We start from the raw sequence: 20,979 nt of genomic DNA on the forward strand, positions 1-20,979 counted from the left end.
GATTCCAACTTCAGAATTTACTAAAACCAAGACATATCGAAATAATTATGAAATCTTATTGGAATTCCATGCCATTAAACAAAAACATAGCAAGGATTTTTCTTGTAGTAGCATGTCATCACTAAAAGAACTACTCCATTACTTGGAGTCTAAGGACATGATGCCATACCTTCCAACGAGTTTCTGGCAGGAATTCTTTGCACAGATGGTGGTTGGACCGACGCCTCCGTACGAGATGGACAACTCTCTAATGATGCCATCCCCTTCTCCAAAAAAGACTCTCATTCCTGAATTGACAACTGCGAGCGCATTCTGTTGCCTCTGAGCTTGTCGGAAGGCTGACACAAATTCCCACTGAAAGCACAAGTTAAGTAGAAACGCACTGAGTTTCTAGGGAGTTTACTTATGTTGCCTCATACATCCTTGTCATACTCTCTGTTCTGGGTTGAATTGTGTCCCCCCAAAATTGATAGGTTAAAGTCCTAACTCCCAGTACCTCAGAATGTGACTGCATTTGGAGATAGAGATATTTAAAGAAGCAATTAAGTTACAATAAGGTCATTAGGATGGGCACTAACCCAACATGGCGGTGTCCTCATAAGAAGAGAAAATTTGAACACAGACATGAACAGAGGGGAGTCATGTGAAGACACAAGGAGAAGATGGCCATCCACAAGCCAAGGAGAGAGGCCTCAGAAGAAACCTACCATGCTGACATCTTGATAACAGATTTCTAGCCTCCAGAACCATGAAAAAATAAATGTCTGTTGCTTAGCCACCTAGTCTGTGGTTCTTTGCTATGGCAGCCCTAGTGGACTAATATACACTCCAAGGCAGGCTTGATAATTCCCATTTCATAGATAAGGAATCAAAGGCTCAGAGTGAGTCAGCAGTTAGTTCAGGGTCACAGCAGATTTTGAAACCAGGATTCAGTCTTGACTCTAACTCCAAAGACCTTTTTCCCACTAAGTTCTATTGCAAATGTGTTAGTTTTAGCCTCTTTCAAACTCCAAGATATAAGGTAGAGAGATATATTTTCAAGTCTTATTTAGGGAAAAGCCTCATGGCACAAAGAACTTTTAAAAATCAGTGAGGAAGTAACTTTAGAGTTGGGGGCTGGGGGCGATGAAGAGTTAGGAGGAGGGGCAGAGACAAAGGTGTCCTGATTCCAGAAATGACAGAAGAGTGTGTAGCATCCATTAAAAAGTAATACTGTAGTTACTGTAGATCTTAGCAACCTCAGCGCATGATTTTTTTTCTTTCCTTATTAAGTCGAGAGCTTCCACCTTTTCATTTAATGGAAGCACTATCTGGCTTCTTTTTGGCATATCCGAAATGCCAGCATCACTACTCTTGTGCTTCAGGCTGTCCGTATATAAAATAAGGAGTTATTGAGCAGAAGCTCTGAGACACCATGATAGTCAGTCTGATAACTGAGATGGCTATGAGGTGACTAATGTATCGGAGCATATACAGTGTGGATATACTGGACAAAGGGATGATTCACGTCCCAGCAGGGACAAAGCTGGACAGCGCGAGATTTCATCATGCTACTCAGAACAACATGCAATTTAAAACTTATGAATTGTTGTTGTTTTTTTCAATTTTCCACTAAGTCTTTTTGGACCATGGTTGATCACGGGTAACTGAAACTGCAGAAAGTGAAACCATAGGTAAGCGGGGGACTACTGGTCCTCGTAAATCTCCCCTGTAAACACTCAATACCTTTACGTAACCTACTAGATGTGGGAATTAACAAGCTGTAGGCTCACAGGTAAAAACAAGAAATTGATAGGATATTCTCACCTTCCTTGAGTAGGGGATAGTCACTGAGATCAAGATTTCTTCAGGCTTAAGATCTGCACTGGGGCACTTTCTGAGAAACTGCTCATTTAAAGGAATCTGTCGTTCTCCTTCTGCGGAAAGAAATGACACTTTCCTTGGAATCTGTTCTATTAAGCAATCAAATTCCCAAAACTTGGGAAATAATTCTACCAAAACCCCAAGGAAACACTGGGAAAAGAACTGTTCTTTCTGTGCTTAACAAATCTTTCACCCCATAATGGTACTTTGCAAGGTTTCTTCCCATCTAGGTTCCACTTTTGTTTGTTTGTTTGTTTGTTTGTTTTGCTTTCTTTGCTTATACATAAAAATATCTAGCAGAGTAGCCCAGAGGTCAGGAAGAACAGGACCTTAGCAGTCCTCCTCCTGAACAGCACAATTAATCTCGAGCTTTGTGAATAGGAAGTAAGTAGTAATATCTCTTTTGATATTCTGATGAAGACATTCAACAAACATTTATTGTTTATAACTGGGACCCTTATGAGGTACAGTAGTGAATAAATCAATTGTCTTTAATGAAGTTTTATAGTAGTGAGGTGATATCTTTTTGTTTACATCTTTTTCTAGTAACTAAAGAATTTCTGTTCCTTAATCAATATATTGGAGGGAGAAACAGAAATAAGACTTTGGGATGAAAACTGAGAAGTTTTTTTATTTTTATATTCACATCACAAAACCTCTTTCTCATTATATGATTTTTAAAAGAGATGTTAATTAAATTGATAACTATGAATGCAAATCTTCCTCTTTAAGATAATTTTGTGATTTAGATGATATGTAGAGAAGGTATTTCACAATGCAGGTAATAGAAATCTAGTCCATATTTTTAAATGAAAACAGATTTATAGAGGATCAATTAGAAATTCCCAATAATTGTTGACCAAGTTGGAATAAGAGAAATAAATTAAAAGTCCCGAACTTAGTTTCAAACACAAAACTCAAGCTAATAAACATAAAATGAAGCCCAACCATTGTTCAACAGAAAAAAGTCTGTAGGCTTCCACCAAAGACAACTTAAGCATGAGCACACAACGTGATGTGGGTGCCACCACCCTCTTGCACCACCTGGAGAAAGTCTTCAACCAAGGGACCCGATCATCTCAACAGCCTGTAGTTCTCTCCACGCGTCAGATTACATCGAGGATACTACCACCACAAGCGTGTTCAGTGTTTGGTGACCAGTAGGGAAAATTATCCAGCACAAGTCCTCAACAAGAAAGAGATGAAGACATTGGGAGTGTGTGGAATTAGGACCAGACTGACTAACTTTCCATGAGTCAGAACAACAGAGAGAATTATTAATATTATAAAGAATAGTCACGGTCAAAACTGGACTTCCTGCATCTCCAGTGAGACAAAGCATAGGAGAAGTAGGTTTAATTACCCCCAAGAAGGAGCTATCACTTACCTTTTGAAAGCAAGTTGAGGGTACAGTTGCCCACAGCCAGGAGAGGATTTAGATCTGAATCTAGATGCCTGCTCACAATGTGGCCCCCTAAAGACTGTTTAAAATAAGGAGTTATTTTCCGTCCAGTTGGATAATTATGAAAACACAAGTGATAAAATAAGAATTAAGCAAGGCTTTGGAGAACTACTCTTTTTGCCTGTTCCAAAAGAATGAAAATGTTATGATTCGTCAGGGATAGTCATTCAAGGGACACACACCCCAGTTTACTGTCCTCAAATACATACAGCCATGTTCCTAATCTGGGATCCAGCCAGAGTCCTTAGGTGCTTCAAGAGAGCATGGTACGTTTGCGTCTTCTCCTCTGGGAGCTTTAGGCTTGCGTCAGCCAGGGCGTCCTTCACCTGCGCCAGGCTGAGGCCGGCACCTAAGGTCAGCCCTGAAATGAAATCATTTGTAAATAATGCATTGCGATCGCTGCTGACCTGGAAATGTCCATTAGATTTCAGAATACAGATATGGGATCTTTATGCTGGATCCATGCTGCCCTGCTTGTTGGTGGATATGGTGGTGATGGCGGTGATGGAGGAGGTGGTGATGGTGATAGAGGTGATAGAGGGGGCTGAATGTTTGGAACATTCACTGTATCGAGCACTACATTGAACACTCCACAGCATCTCCTTGAATCCTAACTAGACTTTGAGATATTTTTAGCCCTATTTCACAGATGAAGAAACTGAGGTTCGGTTAAGTAACTTGGCTAAGTGTTTACAGTCAAGAATTAGACTCCAGAGCCAAACTCCAAACCCACATTTATATTGCTTCTCATCATTGTCATTAAATCAACTTCCTTTTCAGAATGAAAAAAAAAAAAAAAAAAAACCAATCTGTAAGCTGCTTAACACATAAACTTGCTTTGCTTATTATTGTGTTCCTGGAGAGCAAAACCCGTGATGTATTCATCTTTATCTTTTATCCAGCACTTAGCACAGCACCCTTCACTGAACAGTTACATTTCTAGGATACGGCAGACATAGAAAGTTCTTTAGTAAAAATCTGACTATTCAGACAATTAGTAGCTCATATAATTATAGAGAATTCTTCCCTGAGCTTCCTCCACAATGTTATCATTCTTATTCTGGTAAGAAGAGAATCTCTGTATATTATAATTTGAAATAATTCTGTTTCTGCTTATCTGCGGGGCAAAGGAAATAAATTGATCAATGCATTTTAACTAAGAAAACAGGGTCTTTAAGAACTCACCATTACATGCATAGTTTACAACACTCAGTTCTTCAATTCTATCAGGAGAAATTATAACTGGGTGAAAGACACCTTTGAATTTCACATCAGGCCCTAAAGGGTTAGAAAAGAAAAAAATAAGACTAGGATAAAGGGGACTAACTGTCTTTTAAATTTTGAGAATGTGATGAAAACTGATGTCTTTAAATATATAAAAACTGCATGTTTCTACTGGTCTGTTCACTGCCAAATCTCTCTCTGGCTCCTAATCTGTTATGGAGCAGGCCTCCTGGGTGTAACTGTGCACTGCTCAGATGAGGGGCAATAGGAATTCTTTCATAATGGAAATCGTGCAAGTCTCTTGAGCAATGCTGACGAAGTCAAGTCGCCATGAATAAACATAGCATCTCAGACTGTTTTTCCTTAGAAATGCATATATGAGGTTCTCTCCCCCAAAGTGCTTTTCCTCATAAGAAGTCCCTGGGGTTCTACATACCCACAGAGGTGTTCCCCATGAGAATAGGGGCCTGGGGATACTTGACTTTAGCTTCTAGAAGTTCCTTCAGGGTCACTGGAGAAATCCACATCATTCTATCGCCCACAAAAACCCTGGTCTTTTGTGGTTGCTTCTCAGCCATTATCTATTAAAAAAGCAACAGGGATTCGAGCTCATTTAATGATAACATTTCTACCTGTTTCTGCTCTATCTTTGTAGGAACAGAGGCAGGAAATACAGATCGTTTTTAAAACTAAAATAAGAGTGACCTAAAAGTAAAGCTGCTTCACTAGGAATCAGAGTTCAGAATAAAAATATGACAATATTTTACTCCTTCCGGAGAGACTGTTCTAGTAATATGTCTCCTTTTGGTGCTTTTATATCTCAAAGGAATTCATTTCAATGTTTAAAAATATTTTAACATGCTTAACTTTGTCAAAACATTCTATGGAAGAATAACACTCAGCAAAATTGGAAGTATAATAGAAAACATGTCTGAATCTACAAATGTTATGATGTCATTTCATAACATTTTTTATAGGTACTCCCTGCTACTTACTGCATTCCACTATCTCCTTGGGGGTGACACTACCGTCATTGTCTCATCTCTGCTTTGGTCCTACTCTTTAGACCTTGGGCTAAGGATGACAGATGGCCTACTTGTCAATCAGCTTTTGAGAGGATCCATAAACAAATACCCTTCCTGCCATTTCACCGTGAATTCTCCTAGGACGAGCTCACCTTTGTCTTACTTACCATTAGCTCGGGAGGAAATATCAATTCCTGTGTTGGATCCAATGGCAGAAACTCCTCTTCTGAGACGAGTTTTAGACTTATCTTAAAAATAGAAAGTACCAGAAGTTATTGTCATCAGGCAACTCTAACTACAGTACTTTAAGTTCTTTGTGGAATGAGGTCAGAAGAAGAGAGACAACAAAGCAGCAGCCCCGCCACAATCCCTGGGCTCTAAGTCAAGGAAGGGCTCTGACAGATGTCAGTGAGCCTCCAAAGCTCTGCACATCCTGAACATTTTCTCTGGAGTCTGGGGAAAGCAGAGGAGCCAGTAAGCAACACCAGACACGGCAAAGAACAAAAACATTTTCTGGAACAGCCACCTCTTCTTATCACTACCTGTTGTTCCCTCTCCCTCAGACCTCTCCACTTTGCTTCTGGCCCTCGATAAAAGACTTGAAGGAAGTTTTTTATTTGTTTGTTTGTTTGTTTGTTTGTTTTTTAAACTAAGAGAAACTCAGATACCAATGTGTTTTCTCTCCTATAAATAGCTGGACTTGAACAAGAGTAATATCTGGAAGGAGGGATGAAGCTGTTAGATTTTTATTTTATTTTTTAACAGATGGAGTGAGAATGGGAGAGGGGACACCTCAAGTTAATCAATGTGGGCAGCCATTTATTCTTCCTGAAAGTAAGTTGGTCTCTGCTCATGTCTGAGAAACTCTTATTAAAAATTTACATTTCACTAACCTCATCTCCTTCCTCAAATTCTGGTGATTCATTTATCCCTTGATTCAGACAGCAAACCCCATTTTCTTTACTTTGACAGCAGCCAGAAGTCTAGTGGGTGAAAAAAGAAACAAATAACCAGGACTTTATTGCTGATTCTACTAAGAATTTTATAGCTTTATTGAGGTGTAATTGATAAATACAATTGTATGTATTTGAAGTATATAATGTGATGCTTTCACATATGATATTTTGTTAAATGATTACCACCATCATGTTAACTAACACATTGCTCACCTCACATAGTTACCACTGTGTATGTGTGTGGTAAGAACACTTAAGATCTATTCTCTTAATAAATGTCAAGTATACAACACAGCATTATTAACTACTGTCACCATAGTAAAAATCTTATAACAAAGTCTGGCACATAGCAATAAATATTAACAATGGTTTATGGTTAATATTAATAGTTTACTAACAATAAATGTTAACAAGTATTATTATCACTGTTCTTATTTATGATGCACTGACTTCATAGTTTAACTTTCAAAGGAAAATCTTATGTCCCTCAATTCAAGGTTGTTTGTTAATCTATTAATTCATCAAACATTGATTGAGTGGTACCCACTCAATCAGTGAATGGTGACCAGCTCTGGAGATGTACAGCCCCTACTGCTAAGCAGACTGCTGTCTGGTGAATAGACAGAAGAGCAAATGGGCAGTGACATCTAGTGTGGCTGACGCCGTGACGGGGCTGGCACAGAAGGCTGCAGGAGCACCAGGGTACCTGGCTCAGACAAACAGGTCAGGAAAGACCCCTTCGAACCCACAGCCAATATCAAAGGGCTTAGTGACCATTATGTCACCACCAGGGCAAGCTTAGGGAATGAAGATAAGCACCCTGCCCAAGATCAAACAACAAACAACTATTACAGACCTTGAGAAAAAAGTAGCCCTGTATCAGTAACAATGGCTATTACCCACATCACATCTGACAATCCTTACTGTCCTGTTTCATCAGGGAAAAAATTATACTCAATAGTATGTTCTTTTCTACTCACTTTACAGAAAGTCTTGCATACATCAATTATGGGCCTGTATCCAGTGCAACGGCACAGGTTACCTAAAGGAGAAAACCCAGCTCTGTTAATCAAGAAACCCAGAGAGAGGCACAGACTGCCAAATGCATGATGGAAATAAGGACCTCATCCTAGAAGGAAGCCCTATGTGACACGTCAGTCCACCTAAAACCTACAAAGTCAGATTTTTCTCATCAGCAACTTGGGGTATTTGGTTGATGTATAAAGCCATTGCAAACTGGAAATGAGATGATCTTTATACAGCATTTAATCCGGTGTGTGGCACAAGGTAGATGTCCAATATCAGGCTTGCCGTCGTCGTCATCGTCATCTAAAAAGCACACACACACATATAACTTACCACCAAGGGCATCAGTTAATTGATCCAGAGTGGGCTCTGGATGGTTCCTGAGCAGCGTGTAGATGGACATCACCATCCCAGGGGTGCAGAACCCACATTGGGTGCCATGACACTTGGCCATCCTTTCCTAGAAGCACAGAAACGATAGAAATGCTGAATCTTGGGCCCCAAACCAGACCTACCGAATCTGAACCTGCATTGTAACAAGATTCCCAGACAATTCATATGCACATTCAAGTTGGAGGAGAGGCCCCAGAAAAATCCTTCTCATCCTCGGCTTCTCCCTGTCTTGGGCTGGGTGGCTGTGATTACTAGTCCTCACCAGATTTTGAGCTCCACTGAAAGTTCTCTTACAGAATTGTGCACCTGAAATCTGTGTAACTTTAGTAACAATTGTCACCCCAATAAATTTTAAAAAAAGAAGAGAAAAGAAAGTTCTCAGCCTTCAGAATCCCCAGGGGAGCCGTACAATTTCCAAGGCTCAAGTAGTACCCACGATCAATTGACTGAGACTCTCTGGGGCTTGGGCGCAGACTTATATTTTATAAAGATTCCCAGGTAGTTTCAATTTGTAGTCCCAAACGGGAATCACTGAGTTGAAAGGTTGGTCCCTGGAAATCCTACAGAGAAATGAACTGGATTACACTCAAGTTGAGGGAAAAACAAAAACAAAAATAACTCCAAGCTTTTCATTTATTTTTTATTTTATTATATATACATATAATTTATTATATTTATATATTTATTATATATATATATAATTTAAAAAACAAAACAAAACCAAAAAAGACACACACAAAAACAAACTCCAAGTATTTCCTGAGTGCTTTTATTTTTATCTGCCCACTACTGCCATAAAGCTTTAACACCTAGAAGTTTGTTTACAAAGTGCCATCATTAATGCAGAGAACAATCAAGAAGGAAACATTGTCTTTACAGGCATTTCTCTTCAGAACCTTTCCCCCCTCTCCCCAAACATGTTCTATTTGGAGTCTAACTTCAAAAGTGTAACCCCATTTTGGAAGCTGTCTTCGGGCTACATCGTCACCAGGAACTCAGCAGCAGTTGCTAAATGAAAGGGTGTTTTCACAGCCTCTAAATAGTCAAGTTTCACAAGGGTATCAAGCAGAATTCACTCCTTCTAGGTGATGGGGTTTCATAGAAAATAAACAGAACCCAAGATTCCTTTAACTCGAGGGAATTTGAAGTTTGGCCATTTTCAGTCATCCCTATCTTTTCCCTCTTTTACTCTCTCCATAAGTTAGTTGACGCTCATCAACTTAGATAAAAACAAGTAGCCACAGCATTTTTATGGACAATGTGTAAATAATTGAGACAGGCGTCTGAGGTGCCCTTTCACTTGAGGCAAAGCTCTAACAGGATGCTGCCTTCAGAGAAAAGCCTCAAAATTCATTGACAATTCCTCTCATCTGTCTTCTGAACAAATCCTAAATTTAACAAATATTTTTGGTAGCTGAGATTCTCATTCAGTTTTAAAATCATATTATTTCCCACTGTATTGTTAAAAAGAAGAAGATTATATCCCTCAATGCACAGGGCTCTCATTTCTTTATAAGTTTGGAAGATATAAGATGGATAGGTCCTATCTAATTAGAACATAGAAAACAAACCCAATGATGTCAGGGCTTTCTTTAAAAAAGAGGAAGTTCTCTAGTTTTCCGAAAGTATCTTACCAAGAAGTCAGTCCCAAATACCCACACGGCCCAGGTTTCACTCCTGGTCCCCGCTTGGTTTCATCTGTTGGCTGACCAAGCAGCGGGGCCCAGAACGCTCTCTTGTATGTATCTCAGGGGCTCATTATGTCATTAATGGTTTTCAGAGCACAGAAATCCCATGAAGCAGAGGCCCACCCTCACCTGAACAGCATGAATCCTGGTCTTGGTGCTTCCTATGCCTTCTATTGTTGTGACGGCAACACCATACAGAGAACAGACAGGGGTCAGACAGGCATTGGCTGGATAATGTCTTCAGGATGCAAAAGAGAAGCATCAATTATATTGTGTCCAGTGGGAAAGAGGAGGGAGTATTCACTGAGCACATTTACTGTGACAGGTTTTGTATACTTTCTCAGACTTTGAATATATATTTGTATCCTTAGCTCCTGCCCGTTTTATAAAAGTAGAATCTGAAGGTCAGAGTGATTTGCTCAGGGACACAGCTGGAGTGTCAGAGACAGGATTCAAATTAGACCTCTAAATTCTAACTCCAGAACAGGTTCCACTAACTTTGTATTTTCTCATGAATGAGGGGCTGACATTCTCCTCTCTTGTCACCTGTGGTTAATCACCTAGGGCATATTCTATCATCCAGGCAGGTGCTGAGCCAGGGGTTCATTGGAGAATAAAGTGAACTTGAAATTGTGCTTCAGAAGAAGAAATAGGATGTGGGATACAGAACTCCTCAATCCCACAACCTACAGAAAATGTCCAACGCAAAATGACTTCTAAAATGTTCTCATTTACCAAATAGAACTATAAATGACCAATAAATACATAAAACATATGTTCAACTTCAAAATAATGAACAGTAATTCAAATGAAGCAATGAGAAACACCATTTTTATCAAAGAAAAGGACAAATATTTTTAAAAGTTGTAATATGCATTATTAACAAAGCTTTGGGAAAATGAAACTCATGTATTGTTGGATGAGAATGTAAATTGACAGAGCTCTTCTGGGAGACACTTTGCTGGAAGGCATAAAAATCTCTGAGACGCATATACCCTGCAATTCCACCTCTATGGATGTATCATAAATAGACACACACACACACACACACACACACACACACACACACATCACTGCCACATTGCTTATGATAATGAACAACTAAAAATAATCTAAGTGATCACTATTTGGGGCTTGGTTTTGGTATACCCAAACAATGGAATGTATACAACCATTAAATATTTATTATTTTCAAGAAATATTCATGAGAAGTTAAGCAAGATATACAGGTTCTAAACAGTTATGCAGTATGCTTCCATATGTCCATATGCAAAAGAAAGATCAAAAGGATAGTATTCACTTATAAATAAATGTAAATAGTTCTTGCATGGGCGGGCAGAGTCCCAGATGCTAGGATTCATTGGGTAAAATCCCTTCCCTTGTAGAGTGTATATTCTAGTGGAAGGAAGCTAGATAATACTTATGTACATAGACAATACATACTGACATGCATAAATTGAGATGGTGAGAAGTGCTATAAATAAATTCATATAGGCTAAAGGAATAGGGAATTGCAGAGGTGAGGAGGGGGATGGCTATTAAGGGGTGAGCAGGGAGGGATGAGAATTGCTGAAACCTGAATCATCTGAAGGGGTTAGACATGAAAGGTTGTAGGAGAAAACATTCTAGGCAGAGGGACAACACATACACAGGCCCTGAGGCAGAAATGAGTTTGGGATGTTTCGGGGCAGAAAGAGGGACAGAAAGAAAGCCAGTGAGGCCGGAGCATAGTGAATACAGGGGGAATGATAGGATTCAAAGCTGAGAGACAGGCAGGAACAAGGTAGGTGATGGTAAAGGACAGGCGTCTGAATATTGATCCAAAGGCAATAATAAATCCTTCAGTTCAGATGTAGAAAGTTGTAAGAGGCCTTTACTCTCATTCAAAAAACCAAAACAAGCCATATAAGCTTCATAATATAGTTTTTTTTTTTTAAATCATGAAATACTGAGTATGTGAAGAAACGTTAAGTGAACTAGACTCCATCAAGTACAAGCCCTTCTTAAGACAGAATAGATAAAACTGTTCACATCTCCAACTGAAATGGACAGAGAGAAGAAATCTGCCTTAGTTAGAGAGGAGTATGGGGAAACCAGACCAACTTTCACCAAACGTTTCATAGCTACATGTGGGCTGATGTAACAAATTAAAATACAAAGCTGGGCTCGCTATCCCCAAACTCTCCCCGCCCCCAGACTTCACTGAGTACTCAGGGTAATGCCCTAAATATAAGGGCAGGGAGGCTGAATATTGGGGCTGAAAGAAACTCTCTACGCACATTGGCTCTTAGACAAGGATGACAGAGAGAGCAGGAGAACCAAGAGAAAACTTTAAGCACTCAGGCTTCATAGAAGCGTAGGGCAGTTGCCACCCTCCAGAGACTAAAGGCAGGTGGCACGGTTGCAAGAGATCGCCCAAAGCATAGAAAATGAGACAGGAGAGCACAGAGAACTACTTAGTGACCAAAAAAAAAAAAAAAAAAAAAAAGTTGGGGGCAGCCAGGCTGTAAAGCAGGGAGGTATGTCCCAGAGTTCAGGAAGCAGGTGGCTTGGCTGTGGAACACAGGCAGATCTCTGAAATCTCACCAGAGCTCAGATCTTTTGCCCTCCTCTGAGATCTGTGGAATGATGTAAAATTGTCTAACATATGCATAATTGGAGTCCCAGGAAAAAAGAAAGGGGCGGGGAGAGGAGAGAGAGAGAGAGAGAGAGAGAGAGAATAAATATTTGAAGAGATAATGGCTTGAGAAGTTTCCAAAGCTGATAGAACATATAAACCCACAGATCAAGAAACTTGGCAAACCTGAAGAAAGACAAATATCAAACATGAAAGAGACATTACATGTCATTGGACAGCATTGGTGATTTTTTTTAAGTAGGAGAGTATCGTGATCCGATTTATACTTGAAACAGATCTCTCTGACTGACATATGGAGAACGCACTACATGGAGCAAGGGTGTGAGCATGGAGATCAGTTAGTAGGCTGTAATATAAGAGCGTGATGATGGCGTCATTCTTCACTGCCTTGTCAGCCTTTTCTTTCCTCCCCAGTCAGCACAGGGAGTCAGACAGCCTTTCAACTTCACCAGGGGATTCTCTGACCATATGTTATCCTAATTGATGGTACATTGTTTTCTCATCCATTCACAGTCCTGGGATCCTGTCTGTCTTTTTCATCATTGTGCCCCCAGTACCTAGCACAGTTCCAGTCACATAGTAGGTGCTCAATGCATGTTTACCACACACAGGAACAAAACAAAGTTCAAAAGTACAAAAATTCAATCATATCTGGATTTTGCTGCCCAGTAAGTACCTTATCTTCTTGGTGATGGGGTCGTATCGTGATATCATCACCGTGCAGGCACCACAGCCGCCCCCTCCACAGCCATACTTAGTTCCTGTGAGTCGGACTGGAAGAAGCACAATTAAGGATAATGCATTTTCCGTAATTTTCTTTCCAGGATAGCGCTGATCTTCAGAAACAACACTACCAAAGACTCTTAAACATAGAAAAAAGTTCAATACATACTTATCAAATGATGCATGTATGTCTTAGCTGCTATTATTTAGAATCTTGTAAATTCTTGATTTCCATGTGTATGTTATATCTAGTCTCCTCCGTTTCAAAACAACTGGATCTCAGGTTGCCAAAAATTGGGCCAAACTAAGAAAAGGAAGAGTCTGTACATATAAGGGCTTGAGTATTTGAAAGCATGAGTACATTCTACATTTGTTCTCAACTTTATCTGTGTCTCTGATGGCATACACAGTAAACTGTCAAATCGTAAGTAATTCTTAGAATATTTGTGCCATACTATGCACATTTGCCATATGTCTCTCTGCTTCTTGGCGGCAGAAACTTCTAGTTGTTCCCCAATATCTGTTGTCTCATTCTTCCTTGGTAATAGAAACCCCAATTTTTAGTTACAAACATGGTTGCCCAGAATTAAAAATACATTTTAAAAGCCTCCTCTGTAGCTAGATGGGGCCATTAACAATGCTAGTCAATGGGATGTAAGCAAAAGTGTTCTGTACATGACTTCCAGGAGGGAAATATCCTCAAAAAGAGAAGGGTTCCTGCATCTTCATCCTTTGTTTCTTCCTACTTTCTGGAATTCAGATATGATCATTCGACCTCATTTAGTCATCTCTGAACTTGAGGAGAAACTGCATGCCATTTACTGCTATTTAGGATTTTCTGTCACTCACAAGCGAACCAAATCTTAAATATTACACATTGGTGCCATGCATAACCACAAAATCAGTGTTCATTGTTTTTATGTCCAAAGATCTTGAATGACTTCCAGAAGATATTTATTGATGTTTTTTGAGATGTGTACTTGGAATTTTACTCTCTCCAGGGGAAAAAAGTGTTACAAACTCCCATGGTCATGTAATTTTGCATATAACTTAGTGGGTCTACAGAACTCTAGAAGCCCATAGAGTTCATGCATAGCAGGCTAAGAATTCCTTCCTTAGATGACTTTGGTTTAGAAAGTTGTTTCTGAGGCAACCTTCTCACGTTCCATTTCTTCATTGTTCTTATTTTCATTTCAGATTTCTGTACTCTCTTTCTTAATGAGCATGATTAGTCCTCAAATATAGAATGTCAATATTGCGACTCTTAATTCTACAGAGTCTTTAATTAAGCCCTTTTAACATCCATTGTTTTCATTCCCATTGCTAGTTTTTCCATTTACACAATATATCAAGTGCCAAAACAGAGACTGCAAAGAACTTGGTTCTTCCGACAGCTGCAATTATGCACTGCTACAAAACTAAGATGTAGGGCTTTCTCAAAGGAGAACATAAAACCATAATAATAGGGAATATGACTCAGTATGGCTCTTTCACCTGATGAGGATATCAGACACACACACACACACACACACACACACACACACACACACACACACAGCAAAGAAAAGGATACGCTTCTTCCTCAGATATGGTAACAGCATTGTTTCAGGATCGACATTGTTTTCTGTCACCTGTACCAGAAGGAAAAATAAGAGTTATGCACACAAATCTGAGAGCTAGTGTCATTTTCGCATTGGTAGGCTTATGTTAACTTGATGGCAATGCATATTACTTAACTATTCTACTCATATTTGCAACTTGATTTAATGCTGAAGGAACATCTGTGATACACAAATCACCTCTCTTAATGTAGTTTAAGTCATGAACCCACCACCACTTTGTCACTGTCCTTGCTCCTGAATCATCACCGTTCACCGTTGTCTAAGGTAGTGGTTCTTTCTCATAATAGGAACACGAGTGACTCCTGTCCAACTTCTTGTAAAAAGTCTGAAGCAGGTGAAGGAAAAGATAATAAGTAGAACAGAATGGGGAGGGAGAGAGAGAGGAAGAGGGAGAGGGAGAGAAAGAGAGAGAGAGAGAAAGAGAGAGAGACAGAGAGGGAGACAGAGAGAGAGAGAGAGAGAACTGCTGGAATAGAATAGCCTCTGAGAAATTGATATAGCTTTTTTCTTTAAAAACTCATTTGCCTATCATCTTCAAAGAATTACAGTTTCCAGGAAGAGATCACAACCAACCATGGCCCCCAAATCAAAGAAACAAAGGAGAAGAGAAAACAGATATGCCAAGTGATACAAAGATAGGTAAGCAAGGACACCCCTAAGAAGCAGTTTGTGTGGGCAGCCTAGCAGCATAGCAGAACAGAGCATACGTGAGGGGGCATGAATGAAATGTCATGATTGGCTGTTTTCCAAAGTGATCAACTTTTCTCTTTTTTGATTAAAAATTTGGATTTCTTTTAGATTCATGAATAAAAGCACGATTTGCTTCACGATTTCAGGAGAGTTCCTCTTTCACATTCTGGGAAGTAGATGGTGGTGGGGAACATATGCTTATTCTAAGGATGCCTCCTTACCCTCAATTCTAAGTGGCCATATGCTGGGCAAAGTGAGACATGTGCCAATTACCTTTAGGGGCCCTAAGGTCAGGTCTGTGCCCTAAAGGAGTCTGCAATATAGTACTAAGAAAGATGTCGTTTTGTGCGTGTGTGTGTGTGTATGTGTGTGTGTATGTGTGTGTATGTACAAGGAGAACTGTGGAATTCTTCATTTTCTTTCCCAAACTTCTTCCTTTCTTTCCCCTAACTTGTTTAATAGCCTTGCCATCTGCTAGGTCATCTAAGATTAAAAATCTGAACTATTTTCAACTTTTTCTTTCTTTCAACCTGTCATAATCAGTTTCACCAAATCCTGCCACTTACACATCCAAAATGATTCTCTAAACACCCTTCATTTCTACTGCCATTCTCCAAAATCAACCCTTATTACCTTTTGCCTGAGCAATTATAACAGCTGCCGAACAGGTCTCCCGCCTCCATTCTCGGCACCCACAAGCCACCTACCCTCTGTACTATAACACTACCAGAGCTACCTGTCTAAAATCCAAGTCTGATCATCTCCTGTATCTGCCTAAATTCAGCATGAGCTCCTGGCTGCCAAACCGCCATGCTGGGAATTCCTGAACCACTCAGGCTACTTGTTAAAGTGAAACCCTGTGGAATCAGAATATCTGGGACAGGGAACCAGAAAATGTGCATCGTTAATGAGCACACTGAGTGGGCCTCAGGTACATTTATATTCAAGAGTTCCTGGAACACAAGAAGTTCAAACTCCTTGGCATAGCTCACAAGGCCTCTTTGATCAACAGCCCATCATATCCTGCCACTCAACCCACGTATCTGAACTCCAGTCACATTAGAGAACTGGCCACAGCAGTGCATGGACCTTTATCTTTCGCTACATTTACATACAGGATTCCATCTGTCCTGAAAGTCTTCCCTTTCTTCTAGTTTGACAGAACGTTGTATGTCATTCAAAGCCCGGCTCAAATATCCTCTCCTGTTGGGGGGTGCTACCATCTAATATACCCTTCCTACACTGCTCCAAGTAGCCATCCTTCTTTGTGCCCCATGGCCAATATCTTTCACAGAATGTTTTACCCTGCATCATAATTATTTGCGTATGTATAAGCATCTCTTAATCATTGAGAGAAACCGCTTTCTGCTGTTCTTCTTTGTGTCAAACACTGAACTAGGTGCTGGTGATATATCATAGGGACATAATAAATGTTAATTAATTTAATGAAAAACCTGAACATGATATGTACAATTTGCTATGAGAACTTGCTAAAGAGGAAGGGATGATTTCTCACAGGCTGTGCCAATAATGGTGGAAGAACTGTTGGTTGTCTATCCCAGCATGCATTCTCCCTTTCTTCCTTCCTGCTGCCTGAAATAGGGATGAAATGGCTAGAATTCCAATAGCCATTGTATACCATAAGACAATACATTAATGACATCAGAGGAAAAAGAAAGAAGAAATCTGGGTCCTAGATGATACTATGAAGCTTCTGGACCAGCCTCGCAATGTCTATCCCTGGATATTCTTTATTTAAAAGTAAAAATGGCTGTATTTTGTTTGAACCACTGTTAGGTTTGAGTTTGTCCTACGTGTAGCTGAAAAGAATCCTAATTAATACAGATAATGGCAAATCCACAGAAGCTCTGTTTTAATGGAGCGACAGGATCTGGGCAGCCTAGATAGCAAAGAACAGCATTTTAGATTTGAGAGATATCTGTATATTTTTGGAAGGAATTAATAGAAGCAGCAGGCCTTATTTGTTCCAGGAGATGGATTGGAATATGGCTCAAAGTGCTACTGGCTTGAAATATATTGATTTTTCTTGATTTGGTAGATGGCATATTTGGAGGAGGGACGTGGGAATAGGGATATAGTGTGCACCCTGTCTGGCAGGTCTTGGACTGAACCAGGGCGGTCATGACCAAGATAGTGGCTGGGGGGTGGGGGTGGAGAGGGAGTGAGGAACATAGTTATTCTCACTAACTCTGGTTTGGAGAGATGAGGCTAGTTCTCGGGTCAGGATCATTGTATATTCCTGTCTTAGGACAGGCTTGGGTGCTGCAAGGGCAGAGTCCGTCCCTCTGTATCTCCATCAGCCCATTGGGAGATTTCAAGTTCACATTTCACAGGGTTGAGAAATTACTTTCCTCTGTGCAGGGCTGGTGACTAGTACCTGAGGGGGCCTTGCCACATCGAAGACAGGGACAGAAAGAAGAAAGAGAAAAGAGATTAGAAGGAGAGAAAAAGGTGGTGAAAATGGAAATGAGGAAGGGAGAGAGGTACGTGTGAAAGGACACAGCTGAGAGGTAGAAGAAAGAAGGAAGAAGTATGTATTGTGGGATATGGTTAGTAGAGAAGAACAATAACCCACCACAGCCTTAGAACAGAAAAGGAGGCCCAGGGGGACAGCCATGAGGATACTTCTGCCTGAGCTTCGGGTTGCTTTAAAATTAGTTTTAATCGTTTACTGCGTGCCAAGCACCTTGCTCACCACTCTTCATGGAATTTAATCTTCAATTCCTTGGGAAAATGTACTGTTATCAGCCCTATTTTGCAAACGGGAAAACTGCGACTCAGAGATATTAAGCAGCTTGCCCACAGTCCAAGAGCTGCGGAGTGGCAGAGCAGATGGCATGGGATTCCAACCCACGTCTAACTGATACCAAAGCCCACACCTTTGATCGCTATACCTCACTGCCTCATAGGTCAATATGCTTCAGTTCCTGAATTACATTAAAGAGTGGCATCTAGCGTATAATTTATTCATGGGCTTTATTCCTTCCCCCTCAAACTCCACATTAACTGGGTCACCTGTTCTGGGGGCCCCTGATGGAGCAAGTCAGACTTCAGAAATATCTCTGCAACTGGATATCTGACCAATGGGCATTGGTCTCTCCTCTGGATGGCTTCAGCCCCTGCGCAACCAAACTTCTTGAAGACTTGAGAGGATTTCACAAAAAGCACAGACCACAGGCCAATCACGTCACGTAGAGTATCCTAACTGGCTTCTAAGCTTCCTTTCCAATGCAAGTTTTTAATTCCTGAGGTTATGTTTCACTTCAAGACCCCTCTTCCCTGGTGGTTTCTCTCTCTTACTTTTTTCAACAGACCCTCACCTCTGAACCAGAAACTGTATTCTAATTCTATCTAAGTAGCAATCAGGCTTGCTTTCCAGGATTGAAGCACACACCTAACAGAATTTGGATGGGAAAAGGAAAAGGAAAGGGTGACATGATTTATTTTAACAAGATAATTGCAAAAGCTGAATCAACATATCTAGTGTACTTTGTTATCAATCACGGGGTATTTGACATAAATCAAGCCCATAGCTTAGAATCAGCTTATGTATTTTTTCCCCCTCTTCTGCCTCCCTACCACCACCCTCCTCCCCTTGCCGGTTCAAGCACTTGTTTCTCAGTCTAGTTGTGTAGGACACAGCTCCCTGGCCCATGCTGATATTATGAGCCTTGCGCACCCCTAACCCCCCTTTTGGCTGAGGCAGTTGGTTGCCAGTCGTGGGTTGGCGGCTCACAGCAGTTCATGGCAGCTCTCACCGGCTGCCAGTAGCTCACGCCAACCTCCACTACTCATGGCAGTCCAGGGAGAGCTGTTGTTCACAATCTTAGCTGTAGAGGGCACAGCTCACTGGCCCATGTGGGAATCGAACTGGCAACCTTGGCATTAGGAGCACCGTGCTCCAACCACCTGAGCCACTGGGCTGGCCCAGCTTATCTATTTTTAACAATCAGTAGAGTGCAAACTGTTGTTAGCCATTATATTAAAAATCCTACTGAAGTTTGTTTGGGAATGGGGATGGTAGAAAAAAAGCTAGACTCCAAAGCCTGTTTCCTCGTTTAACCAAAACCCCTACCATTGCCTACAAAAACTTAGTAATCTCACCCTGGCTACATCTCCAGCCTCATCAACCTCCAATCTCTTTGCCAACCCCTGAGCATATAAAAATCCTCATGTCTGAGTATCTCCATACCATCTAAAATGCTCTTCCCCCGGAAAGTCCCTGTCAAGATGGCAGAATAGGTAAATGCTGTGCTCACTGCCTTTTATGACCACATCAAAATTACAACCAAATTATAGAACAATCAACCTGGAGAACCATCTGGAAACTAGCTGAATGAAACTCCTATAACTAAGGATATACAAAAGAACCCATGTTGAGACTGGGAGGAAGGATGGAGATATAAAATGGGGTGGTCCCACACTCACATGTGGCGGTTGAGAACTGGGAGGGATATGTCAGTAGCAGAGGTCCCTCCTGAGGAATAAGGGGTCCCAGCTCCACACCAGGCTCCCAAGCCCAGATCTCCAGTGCTGAGAAAAGGAATCCCCACAATAGCTGGCTCTGAAAATCAGTGAGGATTCTGTCCCAGTGAGATGAAGGGCTTCTGGAAACCCAGGCATCCTCTTAAAGGGCTTGAACACAGATTGACTTGCTCACAAACACTCACCCTAAGCTCCAGTGAAGGCACAGCAGCTCAAAAGTCACCAGAGACATACAGGGAGAAACTGATTTGTGTGGCCTTAGGATGAGGGAGGGCTGCCATTGTCCCTGTGTTGAGCCCTCCCCCCACACAACCTGCAAGAACAAATCTGAATGTGCATTAACATGGGGAACACCACTCATCTCACCTTGGTGACTCCCTGAAACCCACTCCTCCCAACTCGTACACAGCCCTTAGCTCTTGCAGTGGCTGTGCCTCATCGTAGGCAGCTGGCTTTGGCCTGCACTGAAAATTTTCTGAAAAACTCTCTGCAGGCCCCAGGCAGGCAGTAGCTGTCCATGGTGTGTCCTGTGCCTCCAGTTGAGTGGCCCCAGGCCTGGCACAGGTGGCAGCCAGCCTCTGGTTGCAGCATAGACTCTTCTATGGGCCTCCAGGCCCAGCAAAGGAAGCTGCAAACTGCAGATTGCTCTGTGGCATCAAGCCGGTACCCACGAGCTGTGCATAGGCAGCAGGTGACCTCGGCCTGAACTGTATCCCCTCCCAAGAGGCCCCAGAAGCAACACAACCAGTGGCCAGTTCCAGACTACAACAGAGTCACACTCAGTTAACTCCACAAATGAAACACACAAAGAGTGGTCTCGTCAGGCACCAGAACCCAGCTGTGGTGAATCCTGCTCCATAGGGTCAGCCCCTGCTGTGGTTATGGCCAGTCCTCATAGCCAGTCAGCTTAACGGTCAACTCCACCCAGTGACAGATATTTCAACAACAATCAAGTCTCAACTACAACAAGAGGGCACACACAACCCACACACAGGACACTCCGGGAACATACGACTCAGGTGACCATGGAGACTGCACCACTGGGCCCTACAGGACACCTACTACATAAGGCCATAGTGCTAAGACTGGGAGATGAAGCGAATCTACTTAATACATAGAAACAAACAAGAAAAGTCTCAAATGAATAATTTAAACAAGAAACA

General features: G+C 41.2%; 1 protein-coding gene across 1 annotated transcript in view; it reads right to left on the bottom strand.

Annotated features, from left to right (window-relative positions):
- AOX1 (aldehyde oxidase 1) overlaps window positions 1-20,979 on the bottom strand; it is a 71,323-nt gene that overhangs the window by 45,127 nt on the left and 5,217 nt on the right. The window contains exons 2-14 of the mRNA XM_033112007.1: window positions 14,572-14,629; window positions 12,952-13,048; window positions 9,767-9,875; window positions 7,890-8,016; window positions 7,511-7,572; window positions 6,468-6,557; window positions 5,742-5,822; window positions 4,986-5,130; window positions 4,511-4,603; window positions 3,535-3,686; window positions 3,251-3,344; window positions 1,807-1,916; window positions 170-354 (exon numbers count right to left, since the gene is read on the bottom strand). Of these exons, the coding sequence (XP_032967898.1) occupies window positions 170-354; window positions 1,807-1,916; window positions 3,251-3,344; window positions 3,535-3,686; window positions 4,511-4,603; window positions 4,986-5,130; window positions 5,742-5,822; window positions 6,468-6,557; window positions 7,511-7,572; window positions 7,890-8,016; window positions 9,767-9,875; window positions 12,952-13,048; window positions 14,572-14,629 (1,403 nt within the window). The remainder of the gene's footprint in view (window positions 1-169; window positions 355-1,806; window positions 1,917-3,250; window positions 3,345-3,534; window positions 3,687-4,510; window positions 4,604-4,985; window positions 5,131-5,741; window positions 5,823-6,467; window positions 6,558-7,510; window positions 7,573-7,889; window positions 8,017-9,766; window positions 9,876-12,951; window positions 13,049-14,571; window positions 14,630-20,979) is intronic.

This window comes from Rhinolophus ferrumequinum, chromosome 8, assembly GCF_004115265.2.
Source record: "Rhinolophus ferrumequinum isolate MPI-CBG mRhiFer1 chromosome 8, mRhiFer1_v1.p, whole genome shotgun sequence".
NCBI lineage: Eukaryota > Metazoa > Chordata > Mammalia > Chiroptera > Rhinolophidae > Rhinolophus > Rhinolophus ferrumequinum.